The sequence below is a fragment of the Phaethon aethereus genome (assembly GCF_964289735.1).
Source record: "Phaethon aethereus genome assembly, chromosome: 10".
Classification (NCBI taxonomy): domain Eukaryota; kingdom Metazoa; phylum Chordata; class Aves; order Phaethontiformes; family Phaethontidae; genus Phaethon; species Phaethon aethereus.
The window spans coordinates 6,090,888-6,106,624 of NC_138586.1; the positions used below are offsets into that span (position 1 = coordinate 6,090,888).

A 15,737-nucleotide genomic window follows, 5' to 3' on the forward strand; every position below is an offset into this window, starting at 1 on the left:
ATTTTTTCTGTAACTTTTCAGCACTGTGCCATTTTCTTTAAGTGCAATACAATGTTCGATGTGGCTGCTCATCTAGTCAGTTATTTTTAGCCCATTAGTAAGTAGGATTTTTCTTCCATGATACCTTACCACTTTATCAGCAGCTGATTTGGACTTGCAAATCACTGGTCCTATTGATCAAAGGTGCTGAACTCCTACGGTTCCTATTGATTTCAGCAGGAGATGCAAATGTTCAGTGCCCCTGAAAATTGCATCCCATGTTCTTAGATTTAACCATCCCTGACTACAAAATGACTGTTTTATATACAAATGAATTCTCAAGTATGAATACGAAGTTGTCCCTATCCTTCATGATATTATCACTATTTATGAGTGTGCGCTGGAGGTGGCTGTTGGGTCTTAAATTATATTCATGTGGAGGGTGAGGAAATGAAAACCTCTCTGCTGTCTGCCACTGTGACCTGTCATTTCTCACACCGTACAAGGTAGAGGAGTGACGGTTTCAACATCGGGAAAGGCCAGGCCCACTTTTAAGGATGTATGTAACTCAGTGCGTAGGTTTGTAATATCGGTTGCATAGCTTTATACAATATAAAACAGTAGGAAAAATATAAATCCTTAACTCTGAGAACTATGAATTACGGAGAAAAGGCTCAAGGGGAAAATACGCTGATTTTACACTGAAGAATATCACGGTGTAGCAAACGTGGCTAAACGTTTCAGGTATACGTAAAAGCTATGATGCAGACGCGCGACTCTGAAATGTTGTTGAACTCTGTAGCGGGGTCGCCCTCACCGAGATGGGCACGTCAGGGTTTCACAACTGGAAATCATGGTGTCTGTTCTCTCTGAGCCTCGATATTGTCGTAAAATTTTAAGTACGCTAAGGAGGAAGCCTGGCAACACTGTACTGTTGTCTGAGATTAGGTTTTGTTTGTTCCAAAGTCTAACATATGACTTAGTAATGAAAAATGAAACCAGGCTAGTCATTATACATCCCAGTAGGAGGGATTGCAGGATAGGAGAGGATATTTCTTTTCTTCAGTATAAAAATGCGTTAAGTATAAAGAGAAGACTGCTTGAGAAAGAGGAGAGTGGTTGAGACTTAAGATGGCTATAGCAAATATATGGAAAAATCCTGATTTCATGAAAGGCCATTTATGGTCCAAAATAATTTACCACTTCAGTATGAATTAAAAAAAAAAAAATTCTTAAGACTGAATCAAGTATTAAGGGTCTCAAATTTTCAAATTTGGTTAGAGCAGAATGACAGAGCATTTTATTTACAAAATGAGCTTGCAAAAGAAGAACACCCCTTCTGTAGGTCAGGCTCAGAACTTTGATTCTGACTCTTATTTGTGTTCAGGTATTTCCACATTGCTTCATCTTTTCCAGCACCCAACTGGAACTGAGGCACTGATGCACCCATGGCTTCATGCCACAGTGAAATCCAGTTTTATAAGCAGAACCTGATAGCAGTTGTGGAAAATAAATACTTTTCTGGCACTTGGTCAGCACAGGAGCAGAAAAAATAGAAAAATATACATTCTACTATAGCTCTTCTGAAGTCTAGACTTTGGGGGGGTGACCTACTGAGATTTTCTAAAATAACTGGAAACAGCAGAGAAAGCTAAACAGAAGCCTTTAGCAGAGACCAGCAATTTGGAGAGACTTCGCATTTGTAGGATTTTTGTCCTCTGAAGTTCATCTTGCAGGTTGATAAGTAGTTATTGCACAGGACTTTTTTGACATCTCCTCACTGCTGAGAGTCTCTTTTGCACTGGAGCCAAGCCTCTTATTCATATTCTGCCAAATGTGTAGCACAGGAGTTGACAAGCTGTGCTTACACAGAAGGTAGATAAGAATAAATTAAATTATATCATTGGCTTCGTAGCAGATGGCAGGTTAATCCAGTTTACAAAGCGAGTTCTGAACAAAATGCTTACATATATGTGTGAATATTTACTCAAGTATGCCACAGAATTGCGGGGACTGGGTTAGTTTATCTGGAATTGTCAGTTTGTTTTATTTAAATGTTGAAGAAAATGAGCAATCTGGCCATTTACTTCAGAGGTAAAGACCCAAACTTTGGTTCCGACAACACCCAACTGGTTTCACTTTCGCTAGTAATGTGAAGCAACCAAAAACCTGCCTCCGGATAGAGAAAATCCCTTAGGCAGCATGAAGTCACGCTAGCTTTTCATGTCACTGTTTTATAAAGAAAATTTATGGGAAGGGTAGAAGATAGAGCCCTTTATCTTCTTCTTCAAGAGATCTGTTTTATACTTAATAATTATTTTTTTACCTAAGAAACATAATAAGTTAGTCAAGAAAAGCTCTGCAACTGCGAGTAGAATCTTCGGTGTTTGACAGAGGTCATTTAAAGTTACCCTGAGCAGCTCCACGGTGCAGCCTGCCAAGGGCAGGGTGACTGAGGAAGAAGCTTAGTTTCACAATAGTCCTGTGGCATCTTCCAGTCTCTTTAGTTCCACTGACTACAGACTCCTCCAAAATTAGCATCTGCAATAACATCCACAAGGCATGTTGTTAAAAAAAAAAAAAAGTGTATGTCCACTTTTGTGTTACAGTTTTATCTGAAACCTTGAATTAAACAGGGCTATCTAATAAAATATAAATGAAATCTAGGTATGGTGGCATCCATCATATAAGCGCTATCTCCAGACATTATGTAAAGAAGGTCAAATTTTGCCTTCAGATGTATTTGCCTGCTTGCAGATCACCTCAGTGAAAGCAACGTACAACTCTGCTTGTGGCAGAACGCAACTCATAAACAACACAGAGCAAAGTAGTAATGTCGTGGTAGAGGGGGGAATATACTGGAGGTTCAAGCAAGCCAAGAAAGCGTATCTTTTCAGATGAGCTTTGCAGTAGGCTGGAAGAACCAAGGAAGCAGAGAAATCAAGTTGGAAGTTCGGGAGTGCCAGGTAATGAAGCGCGGGTGGTACCAGCAGGGAGAATATTGGCACTCGGTCTGTAGGCAAGAGGTTCAGTTAGGCCCAGATGAGGGGATGTTACGGGCTGATGCTCCTGGTGACTCGCTGCGGCCCCTCCTGACTTGAAGTATGAATTTTGCAATTCTGAAGCACACAAATGCTGCCGTTCAATCTCCATTTGCCTGGTAGTCCTTGGTTTTTGCTTGAAACCGTAGCAGCTCGCTAATGGCCTTTGCACCCTACCAGTAGCTGAGGTGTTTTGGACACTGCAAAACACAGGGTACCAGGTTGCAGCATTTTTCTGGAATGCCAGGTAGGCAGAAGCGAAGTAGCTTTTGGGTTTTTTTGTAATACCAGTGTAGTCATCAAACCTCAAAGGCTGCTTTCTGTGTTCTGTGGCAACTTGAGATACATCCAGTGACGCGTCTTTAGCCATAACGGTGGGACTTGGTACGGTTCGCCAGCAGCCAGCCCGCAGGAGTACTGCAGTTGAGGTCTCTCTGTGCAAATAGCAGTCTGAAAGGCTAACTCTGAGGAGCAGGCAGAAACCTTCATCAGAAAGCGAATCTCCCTTCTTTTTAGCCAGCCCGGTCCTAGGTTGGACAGAGTGGTGGTGTCGTCTTCTACTTGATCTGTTGAGTAGGGTCTTACAGCTGGGCACTACGCCTGGGAAATACAGCTGAGAATCTTACAGATGGATTTATGCTGTGGGAAATGACACTGTGGCCCACTGTTGAATTCCGCAGCATTTTCTATGCCCCTTTGTGTAAAAGGGGAGAAGCAAAAGCCAGGAATCCGCTAGAAAAATCAGAGAGAGAATGACTCCAAAGAGACGTTCTTTTGAGGTTTTTAATGAAATTCAGTACACACCTGCATATTTCTGAAGAGATTAGACAGAGAGAGAAATCTGAAACTTTAATTTTACCTTATTTGGTGAAATATCTGTATGTTTAAAATATGATGTACATATGTTGTAGGAAGCACACAGCTTTGTAGGAATTATTAATACCCTAGGTAAAAGAAGAGTGCCACAGAAGATGAACAGGCAAGGTAAGGCTCCGTGTCTGCTAAATAAACGTTTATTATTCCCTGTAGTTAACTTCTGAAAAAGGTATCGCTAAGAATTAATGGCTTACTGGTATATGTGGTCTCGTTATTATCAGAGTGATACCTGGATCTGAAGGTAATTTCTCAAGAGCTGTAGCTAATGTAATGAAAATCCAATTGATTTTAAGATTGCAAGATGACCAGGTTTGTGCAGTGATAGAGATGATTCAGTTTAATTCAAGTAGACCTTATTTTCATAGCCATGTGCTTTCATTTCTGTGTTGAAACACTCAGTCTTGCACGTTGTTCAACATGAAGCTGGTCTGTCGGCATCCGGTGTCATCTCCCGTGGACTAGAAGTCCAAGGCTGGCAGAGACAATCATCTCTACAAGGCAGTTGGTGTTTCTCAGGGAGGAAACGGGCTGTCAAACTTACGTACAAATAGTTTTGCTAGCTTGCCAAGCTTCAGCATGAACTATAAAAACAGCAGCATTTCCCCAGCCTGAAGGAAGACAAAGCAAGCAAACTATTCAAATTGGTGCGAGTGGATGACAAAATGCATAGTGTATGTGATCTGGAAAAGACGTATAGTACGGAAAAAGGTGCATTATATATTCAGTCCTTGCTTTGTGATGTACCCTCTGCAGCACATGCAAATGCTGTCTTAGGAAATGAATAATAGCAACAATGGAAATAGCGTAAGAAAGCAACTAGGTTATATTCATGATTCTGTAACCACTAAAAGCTTATTGATGTGGGCAGTTACGTTTTGCATCTAGTGTTGATCTGATTCAAGTGCTGATATAACTATTTGCTTTAGTATAAATGAAATGTACATTCATTAGTTATCAATCCCATTGACGTTTGTTCCTTTTTGTTGTTATTAACTCTTTAAATCATAATAATGTCCAGAAGCTTAATCCAGGAGCAGGAGCCCCCGGCTCTAGAGCTGTCAAGGCGTGTTGATTTTTGTTGTACTTTCTGTACGTCGAAGTAATCTGTCTTGCATTAATAAGCTCAAAGATGAGAGCTTAGGTCTCTGTGATCTGACTGTAAGACCCTTTTCAAAGTATTAGCGTGGTCCTTTGACCATTTCAAGTCCATGGGATACGAAGCAATCCAAGCAAGTCTCTGGCTTGAGATCTCACCGCTAACACTGGCGTAAGCTTCCAGAATCTCTTCTGGGGAGTGGGAATTTACCGTCCCGTGGCGTGCCTCCAGAGCCCAGGTCTGACGGTGAAGCAGTGGTTTGAGAATTCAGTTAAATTTGGCTCTCTTCTCCTGAAGCCAATAAAAAAAAAAAAAAAAAGTGTCACAAATATTGTCACCTCACTAATTGGAGAGAAATGCTCTTGTTTGCTTGATTTGGATCATGTATCTGTGGCCGAGTGATCCAGGAGTGCGCAGATCTGGAATGAATGATTGTAGATTGGCAGCTTTGCATTCCTGTGGTAGTCTTGCTAAACCCCTGCCAGGAACCCATTGAAGGCATGGGGTTTTGCTTTATAATTTAACTTTTCAGCATGCCAGGGAGGCTTGTGAGCAAACACATAGAAAATAGTAGGCTCTAGATTTCCCGTTTGTATTGAGATTTTTTTCCTTAAAGCATGTGCAAGTGCAAAAGAAAAGAATATGTTTTCTAAATGCAAGACCCATTCTAGATCACACTTACGTTTCCTGGGAGTCTTGGAAGTTCCTACACGATTCAGGAAGAGCAAATGTATTGCCTCTTAGGCTCCTACTGTCGGCAGATCCTACTCCGTGCAAATCGCTGCATGTGGCTGAAGAGCCTGCTACTTGGGTTTTCTGCTGTTTTGTGACAATTTCAGCTTCTTTGTGGGGGGGCATCCTCAGTCCATGTTTTAGTGGGTCGTCAGTTCTCCCTGCTGAGTCACGTCAATGCTAAGGCAACCTCTTCCTTTGAAGAATTTGCCCTCCTCAGTAAGACCTAGTAATTGTCTAGAATGACTGCAATACAGTCATATTATGCTTAAAATAAGATCCTCTGTTGTTATCTTTCTCCTGCCATCCTTCAGTGCCTCAGATGAGAAACAACAGAAAGGAAAGCAGAAAAAGTCCATGGCTGTGCAGGCAAAGCGGGGTAGGCAGCCCCTATGTATGGTAATGAGGATAGTATATAACTTCATTAAAGGATTAATGTAGTAGATTTCCCAGTGCATACATAAACAACAACTATATTTCTGTTAATATGTGTTGTAGAATAATTGCATATATTTTAGATCTAGAGCCAGGTTTTTCATCTGCAGTGTAATTCTAGAGGAAATCTACGGAGTCAGTGTTTCTACTAATGTTTAAAGTGAAAAGATTTGGGAATGCAGTGGGCACAGTTTCACTTAGAACTGGGTTGGAAAGGTGAGAAGTTTTACTTGGTGGCAGTGCTTTAATCAACAAGCTCTGAGCTCTTTGTCAGTTGAAAGCTGAGGGACAACATTGAACAGCAGCATTAGAATCTGTCACACAATATTAAATTAATTCAACTGTTATCCTTTTAATTGCAAGTATTTCCATTAATTGCTATAGAAATTCATCACCCTGACCTGGCTGAGCTCCGAAAGAAAGTGTGGAAACTAATTAAACATTGAGTTTTAAGGTAAAATAGTAAATTGCTCATTAGACCCCTTGAAATTCTGATTTATTACAAACAGAACGAAGTAATACTTGACTCGGCAGAAACTGGGTCATAGCAGTCTTTCTTAGTCTGACTGAAGGTGCTGTAGTGTAGACATCAATTAATTGGTCTTCATTTTTTTTGCAGCAGTACACTTGTTTGGTTTAACCTGGCAACTACAGCCTGTTGAAGGGCAGCTGTATGAAAATGGAGTTAGCAAAGGAAATAGAGGAACAGAATCCATGGATACTACTTACTCACCAATTGGAGGAAAAGTTTCTGATAAAACGGAAAAAAAAGGTATGTGTGAATGAGAAGACAGACAGATTATGAATATTTGAACGTTACTACTGTTCAGATTCTGTATTTGCTACAGTTTGACAGTACTGTAAGTTCAAATTCTATCTTCTCTAGTATAATTTTAAAGCAGGTATCAAAAGCCCGTAACCAGACTGTTTCCTTTAGCAGAACTCTCATTGAAATGACCAACCGACCCAAGCCATTAGGAAGGTAACGTTCGATACCAAACTAATTGCCCTTCTTTTGTGAGACGAGAGAGATTAGAGCATTTGGCTTCTGTCTTAAGAGAGGGGAGGTGAGACCGTGTTCGCCTGATTCCCGCTTGCGCAGAGGGCTCGATGCTGTGCCTGTCTCGCAGACCGCAGTCAGTCTTGGGCAAAGTGAAGCACTCTGTACCGACACGTCACAATATGCAGAAGGGTAGAAATCTTAATGCTCTTAAAAGCATCCAGTTCTTGAAGGCATAAGCTAAAATACAGCATCCTGTCACATCCTGGCGTTTCACGGAACGCCTGAGCCCGTCTGGCAGCTCCCTGCTGCCGCGGGGACGGTCCTGCTCTGCCTCCGCTCTTTCCCTGGGCAGCTCCCCGCGTCCCTGTGCCCGCTGCAGCGGTTGTCTCCTGCGCAACCAAGACACATCAGTTCGCTATGGCAGCAGAAAATGGCTTCATTAAAAAATGCAAATAGCCTTCTGCCATGTAAGTGGCGGAACCGGCTTTTTTGCAGGGACAGGGAGGTGCCAGAGCTGGCGTGGGGAAGGAGTGGGCTGTGCAGCCAGGAGTGTGAAACAGAGAGCGGGACTGTCTCCGAGACGCGCAATTCCTTCCTCTCAAGTCCTGTCATTTAATGTTGTTAAATTGCCTACTACAATATGGACCGTGCTTCCTGTTGACCACCATGGTGATGCTTTCTGACTGTAAGAAGCAGATGGCCCTCCAGTTTCTTTTTAGGGGACTCAGAAAAAGTGGATAAATCAGATTAGGTCAGACAAAAGTGAATGGGAGTAGAATATGAACCTAGTCTTTCTAGTTGTTAGGAGGAAGGTAAAATTGTACCAAGACCTCTGCAATGATAGGAGATTTCCAGAGCTTTCAAATTTTAGGGCAGAGCAGTGATCTGATTTTGTGTATGCCAGGTAAGATCTATGACTGTACATACGAGACAAGGTGGGACATTATTGTACCAGTCCTTCCAGAAGCAAGGTTAGATCTCACATCAATAGTCAGTGAATGTGGCACAACTAGATAGAGATCATATGAGATAAATGAGCAATAGAAATACATGTAAGGAGACGATGATGATGTTATCCATTATTTCGTCCCTTAGAATGGATTGGTAGTGAATTGCAGTAGACGTTATATACACTTTTGTATTTTTGTCCTGGTGCACCATGGAAAATATCTCAAACAGTTCTTCTTAACTGTGTTAAATCATTTTGTCAATATATTACAGATTTAATAAAAGCTTCTCCAAAGCATTTGGCTTCCAAAGGAGGATGTGCAGGAAAAACATGAAAAATCTTAAAACACAGATGCTTGAGAACAGAGAAAGGAATATATGAGCCAATAGAGGCTTAATGTAGTAGATAAAAAAACCCAAACCACCTGCCTTGCCCCAGGCAACCCCAGCGCCCTGTGTAGCTACACAGTTCCCCCGCAACACTAGGGCATGGAGGGCTGTGATAGCAGAGCCACTTCACTGCGGGCTTTTCCAGCAATTTCAGGGGTGAGTCTTGAATATAGCTAGACTGCTGTCCTGCTTGTCCCCTTTCACCTTTTGGGGGTAACCTGTCACCCAGGGTGCATGCTAACAAGAAGCGTACACTTGGGAAAACACAAGAAGAATCATGTAGACTTAGCACCAGGCATGAGTACATGCATAATCTGTCTGTGGCTAATTTCTGCTGGTTTTATTTCTTTCCATCAGTTTTAATATATATAAGTAATTTGATTCCCACTGCTCGTACCAAATTCTCTGTGTAGATGTGCTGGGAAGGAGGATCTGGAAACAGGCAACTCTTTTCACTACAGCAGGGTACCCCAGAAAGTTGATACTTTGCCTGTAAACCTGAAACCTCTGGTGTGATTTCACAGGGATAACTAACTATTGTCAGATATTGTGACCTCCCATTTTCCCAAGTAAGTGCAGCAGCACAGAATGTTTTTTCCAGACTTTGAAAGCATATGTTTTAACTGATCTTTTAACGGAAATCAAGTTTACAAACCAGCAAGTCAGATTTCTTTAAGAAGCCATTTTATAACACACTGACCCACGGCTATGAGTTAACGTTTTAATACGTAGTAATGTGCTTAAAAACTCAGACATCCTATTGATGCTGGTATTTACCAGGGGAGTACAAGGAGATTGATTGTTTTAGGATCAGTAATAATCAGCATATGGGTACTTTTCATGTGAAGATAATTGGCACCATGCTGTTCAGAGTTTTCCTTTCTTGAAGCCAAAAGAAACCTGTGATTAGGAATCTATTTTCTGTTTCAGACTTGCAAGGAAAGTGTGCTTAGAAAGAATAGGGAAGAATTAATACCAGTTGGTAGGATTGGGAGCTGTACAAGGAATTGAATATAGATAATTAAATGATACTTTGTCATAAGAAAAATGTTATGAGAAAGATGTTTTTAGAACAAGAACAGAACTTGTATTGCAGCACTGTATTTTTAAAAGCTTATTTCAGGCTTTTTCAAGAAAGAGCAAGGAAGTATACAAAGACAGTCTGTGAGCAGTGTATCTTCAGATGCTTTTGTTGTAGAGACAAATACCTGCTTAGTTCAATTAAACATGGAAACAGAGCTAAATTCTTCTTCTATAAAGAAAGCACAGTGGCTCAGTGACTATGAAAACATGCACTTCAGACATGGCTCTTACAGTAGCCCTCTCATGCTGTGTGGTTGAGATGCTGCAACTGCACACTTTCAGTAGGTGGTAGATAATATATATATTTTCGTGTTACCATTACGAACAGCAGCATGCACTTCTTTCCTCTGTAATGAAATAAAAGTAAAACTAAGGACATCTGTTTTTTTACGGTTACATAACATTATTACTAAAGCAAAGGCATTTTCAGCCAAATGTAGAAAAACTCAGAGATACGTTGTTTTGAGCCTAGCAACACTAACATGGTATTCAGGATAATTTGGTAACATGAATTAGTGAAAATGCTGCCTGACTAAAGACATAATGCTTTTTATTTCCAAGGAAGAAACAGGCCTTCTCACTTCAACAAACTAGGCAGCGGTTACTGTATTTTAAAGGACCTTGAACACAGACCAATAATGCCATTAACTTCAAAAATGATACTGTATCCTTGACTTTTTACTTAGTGCTCTACCGTCTTGTAATTGAATCACATTAATTACCATGTGTCAATATCACCAAAAAGTTCCTTAGTGTTTTACTTAACCCAGGGTAATTGCTTGCAAAGAATCATTAAGATTTAATATCTCTGGAGTACTGGAAATAGGGGAAAAGGTTTTTAAATTTACATCAGCCAAGTAGGGTTTTGTATGGGTTGGGGTGGGAAGGGATCCACTTTCACTGCCCAACATAGGAAGTTTAATTCTCTTTTCTAAACTCAATGTTCAAGATTTTTTCCATGAAGCAAATTGGACAGAAATAGTCTCACCTTGAACATAGTTAAAACAGCAGTTTGGAAGTATTTTAACTCATCAACTAAGTAACTGGTGTATTTTTGGAGTATTAGATTACAAGTTCTGTGCTCTAAAAATAGATGCTTTTATGTGATAAGGTGTTAAAAGTCAGCTCCTAGTCCTTGGAGTAGGTTTGGTGACACAAAACAGCTGTAAAGCTGGAAGATCCAGTACCCTGAGAATTGCTCCTGCCTTGTAAATTAAATCTTTATTCATTAAGAATGCTAAGTACTTCCTGCACTAGTTACAGCCTATGTAAGATCCCACTGAGGATCTTTGTTATTAATATGTTCAGGAAAAAGCTGGCCCTGGTTTTGCTACTGCTGTTTTCGTTTCCAATGGCAATTTATAAAATTTCATGTACATTATGTTGCATTAGATATTTATATGCATTATTGTAAAAGGTGGGGCTCCCGTCACTTTGATTGCTCCTCTTTATCCTTCACCGTGATACCGGAATGAGATGAAACATAAATGGATATGGCTGCTGAATTCAATCTTCTCTTGGCTCTTCCTCCAACGCAGCATACTATCCTGCTTTTTTTCTAGGCGAGAGAAAGTATGGAAATGTGAATTAGAGTTTTGCAAAACTTACAATGGAATTAGCTCGGATGTTAGCAGGATTGGGGCTGTGATTTGCAGCATGTCAGGGTGCTGATCGCAGACAGGCACTGAAATACACAACGACGGTGGTACAAGCCAGCAAAGCAAGCCAGCTCCAATTTAGTTTGGCAGTGACAGCTTTATGCATTCCATTTCCTTTCCTATTTCAGCGCTCTCATGCCCGTGTATGAAGTTACATACTGTAGAGGTCTGCAAATTTATTGTTAGGTATTACGAAATTCTGCCAGTTTTCTCTTTAGATTGCCTGTCCCTATCCTCATGCCCCTGTTACGCTTTCATGCAGGAAGTCCAAGCCAAAACAGATGTTTGTTATTTCTCCAGGACTAGATTATAACTACCATAATAAAATCATTCGGAATGGTGATTAATAGAAATCTAGGCGTGGACATGGGCTCTGACCTACCAGGTTTGATGGATTTTCTGTCCTCGCTGGTGTCCGTTTGTGTGGCTTCTGCAATGCCCATTTGGCAGTAGTCTGAAATACGTGCCAGAGGAAGCTCTCCCGCTGCCTTCTCCCTCTGAGTTCTCAGTTGAACGGGTTTCATTTGCATAGCTGATAGGTAAAGACTGCGGTTTACGCAGCGGCACTTCTACCTTTTCATATTCAGTAAAGCATTCCAAGATTTCCAGGGCAAAAATGCTCTGTTACGCCCGTTGTTGTAAATCTTGCATGCAAGTTTATTTGTATTTTTCAACGAGTTGAATAAAAAATGCAGTGGTCGCAGTGAAATGCCTTCTGTTTAGAGGTTGTTTTCAATATATGCCGATATATCTAAGTCACGTTGATACCTCATGACCTAATATCTTCACCCACCGTGAATACGCAACTGATTGTTTTGTTTGTTTATGGAAAATCAGTGTTTCAGAAGGGACGGGCCATAGACACAGGAGAAGTTGAGATTGGAGCACAAGTTATGCAGACGATCCCCCCTGGTTTATTCTGGCGCTTTCAGATTACTATACATCACCCCATGTACCTGAAATTTAACGTTTCACTGGCGAAGGATTCTCTGCTGGGAATTTACGGCAGAAGAAACATTCCACCTACTCACACTCAGGTAATTAGCGGCAATACGAGTTCTCTCATGCTTACGTTTTCAAGCAGCAGTGGATGCGAAGGTTCACAATACACTTTCAAAGCAGGGAGGGAGGAAGGGACTGGCTGTAACCACAAAAAGCAGTCCGTTTACCCCTTTTTTTTTACTGAGGTCTAGCTGTACCCTCAAACCGTGCTGTCTCAGGGGAACGGACAGGGCTCTACCGGAGCGGTCAGCAGTTGTGACCGCTGTGACGTGGCTCTCCGGGAGGCTGGACAGGTACGCACGGCGCTGCTGTGTAGCTCCAGCACCTTCTTTGCAGAAACAGTAGGAGGAAGTACCAGATCATTTGAAAATGGTTTAATTTCTTACGACTTCGTCAAAACAAACCGGTTACATAATCAGTATGAAGAGTTAATAGAGAATCTGGGGGCGGGGGGGGAATCTGTATCTGGTTTCTAATACAAAGATAATTTTTGAGTGTTTACTCCTAGGGATTTTGCAGGAGAAAACCTAGCTAACCAGTAAGGATATGCAATATTGCTGGTCACGTCCAACTTTTTTTTTTTGTGTCCTTTGGCTTAATGTATTTGGTATATGAAGCTGTCGTTTCTACAGGTAATACATTTTTCAGCTTTCTTACAGCAGGATCACACTCCATAGAGTGTGATAAACTTATGTATGGAATCATGGAGAGATTGTTTAGAAGGGACCTCTGAGATCATCTCGTCTAACCTCAAAAATTATTTACTGGAGTTTTGTTCTTAGAAATAAGTGCTTTTAGTTGTCATTGACTTTAATTGAAGCTGGGTCTTCAGTTGAGCTGAAGTTGAACTTTACTGAAAATCAGAATGCCTAGGAACCCCTAGAGAAATGTATATGTTTCTTGATGCTTTGACGTTAACTGATCTTAAAGTTGTCAGCATCAACTTGGTTAGGTATTAAGAACGTCCATGTAAAAAATAGATACATATTTGCATTAATCAAATATAAATAAAAAGTATATTTAAGTTTTGATATATGATACTGATATTAAGGAACAAATATTTTAAAGTCTGGTGTAGAACAATAGGTTCTTTAATCTGTTCTTGGCATTTGCGATGAACCACTGCATAATGTAGGCACTACAGCTTGGTAATTTTGGAATTATTCCCATTAGAGAGTTGTAATTTTTGAAGTGAAAATGCTGTATTTAGTACAGCAAGTCTGAATTTACCCTGCCATAGCAAACAGCAAGTTTTGATGCCAGATTTCTGACCTTCCATAACAGTTTTTATATGGAAACTGAAGCTAAATAGACTAGGTTATGCAACTGCTGTCCACATTGGTGAATACTTAGGCAATTTCTTTTAAGATTTCAACTGTTTATTCCTGTTTGAATGAGACATGCAGAGTAGATTCATAAAAAATTGCTAGGTGGTTAATTTTTGCTCATTATTATTTCAGTTTGATTTTGTAAAACTGATGGATGGAAAACAGTTGATTAAACAGGAACCAAAAAACTCAGAGGAGCCTCAGCAAGCTCCCAGGAATCTGATCTTGACTTCACTGCAAGAGACAGGTTTCATCGAGTATATGGATCAAGGAGCTTGGCATATGGCATTCTACAATGATGGAAAAAAAGTGGAGCAAGTGTTTGTACTAACTACAGCAATTGGTAAGAACAATTACAATAAAATTGTTATTCTGATTATTACATTGGAAAGCTGTATTTGAAAAGAAATTACTGACTTTAATTCCGGCTTCTCTTAAGTAGTGTCTTAAATATGTTTTATTTCAGCTTAGTTTAATTAACCTTAGTAGAGCAACTTCGTGTTTATGCCAATATTAGACAAACAGCAACACTTGTGTATTAAAGATGGATGTTGTCAAATTAATGAAGTATGAAGTTTTCACGTGTGTTAAGATTTTTATATGATAGCTTAAATGCTTGAGTAATTTCTGGTGTTATCTTGCTCAAAGTAAAAGAGATTATGTCTGTTCTCTCTAATTACATGGGAACCATAAATCCTAGAAAAATGATCCAGGCTTTAAGTTTTTATTTCCAGTATTGTAGTCAGTTAGAAAATCTAAAAGGCAGCTTTTGTCGATTTGATTGTGATTTTTGGTTGATGGATGGGTGCGGTTGTTTCATACAGTTATTCGAATGAACCATTTTCTTTGGTACACAGAAGGCAAATATAGGAGACAGTGTCCTCGTGGGGTATTAGATCCCTGCTGCCTCTTTTTATACGTATAGGTGGACAAATGTTTGCAACTCTAGGTGTTATTAGTGAGCAGTGCTCGCACGTAGGGTTTCTTTGGAATTTAGGTTTAGGTGAAGTGTTGTATTTATGACAGTCTCAGTTTGCTGCAAGACTTTAACCACTATGCCCTTTAGTTAACCTGTCCTACCATATGTTTAGCAAGATGTCTTTACTAGTAACGGACATGCCATCTGCTCTTTAGAACAATTGGATGCTATTTTTACTTGATGGTAAGCACCTTGCAGAGCAGGACAGTATGATTCAAATACTAAGATTTTGAAGGATTGGCTGGAAAATAATTTAGAAGTTGAGATAGAATTGTAGGGACTGTTTTTTTGTTTAAAAGCTCTTATTTGCTCTGTTCAGAAAAGTGAATCTTTTACAAGCAAGAAAAAATGCCATCATTCAATGCCGTGTGAGAAAATAATACTCAAGCGATTTATGAAGCATCTTCGCAGATGCTCTATGAAGAGCATAAAACCTGGCCCAACTCCAGTGCAGATCAGAGTCCAAATACCTGCCCCCTTGTTTATGTCTACTGTAAGACAGCAGTGTTTATACAGGAGGGTTTAACAAATATTTCATCGCTAAGCAGTATAACCTCTCAAAAAAAAAAAAATTAAATCACATGCTGCAGTTTGGTTCTTGTTACGTTTGGTGCAAAAGCAGTTGTCCATCCCTTCTCTGGCCAATAAACACAACAGACTGGGGAGCAGTGAGAGCCACAGTGCAGGCAGGAATCCCTATACTTAATCTCAGAACTGGCTGTGAGAAGACGTTTTGGGGGAAAAAGAGGATTCATGCTGCAAGAATCTACTGCTGATGTATTTGAAAATAGCACTAATTATCGTGTTTTCATAACCTGTGTATCTTCTTCTCATACTTTTCTTTGCGTAATGGTTCTTCGTTGTTTCTTTGGGGGCTTCCACCAAAAAAAAAAAAAATCCTTGAGCCATACTCCTTTACCCCAGACTGGGCTGGAGTCGTATTTGACATCTCTGCCAACAAAAGAATCAACCAGGGCCACAGATTGAAACACTCAGAATAGAGCAAGAGCTTGGATGCATCTCGGCTGTATGCTACTGTTGGCTGTGTGAAGCAGTCATGCCCTGCTCATAAGCATCTGTTAGGAAGTATTTCAAGTTGCTCGATGCTAGTTATGTACAAAGTTGATTTGCTGACACTTCAGCTAAAGCTGTTATAAGACTTTCCCTTGAGGAGGGTCATTTGCATG

At 40.3% G+C, this 15,737-nt stretch overlaps 1 protein-coding gene across 2 annotated transcripts in view; it reads left to right on the plus strand.

Annotated features, from left to right (window-relative positions):
- TENM1 (teneurin transmembrane protein 1) overlaps nucleotides 1-15,737 on the plus strand; it is a gene marked incomplete at both ends in the record, with an annotated part of 257,520 nt that overhangs the window by 113,375 nt on the left and 128,408 nt on the right. For both annotated transcript variants that reach the window (XM_082004271.1, XM_082004272.1), the window contains 3 exons: nucleotides 6,779-6,931; nucleotides 12,079-12,278; nucleotides 13,704-13,914. In XM_082004271.1, coding sequence (XP_081860397.1) covers nucleotides 6,779-6,931; nucleotides 12,079-12,278; nucleotides 13,704-13,914 — 564 coding nt within the window. The remainder of the gene's footprint in view (nucleotides 1-6,778; nucleotides 6,932-12,078; nucleotides 12,279-13,703; nucleotides 13,915-15,737) is intronic.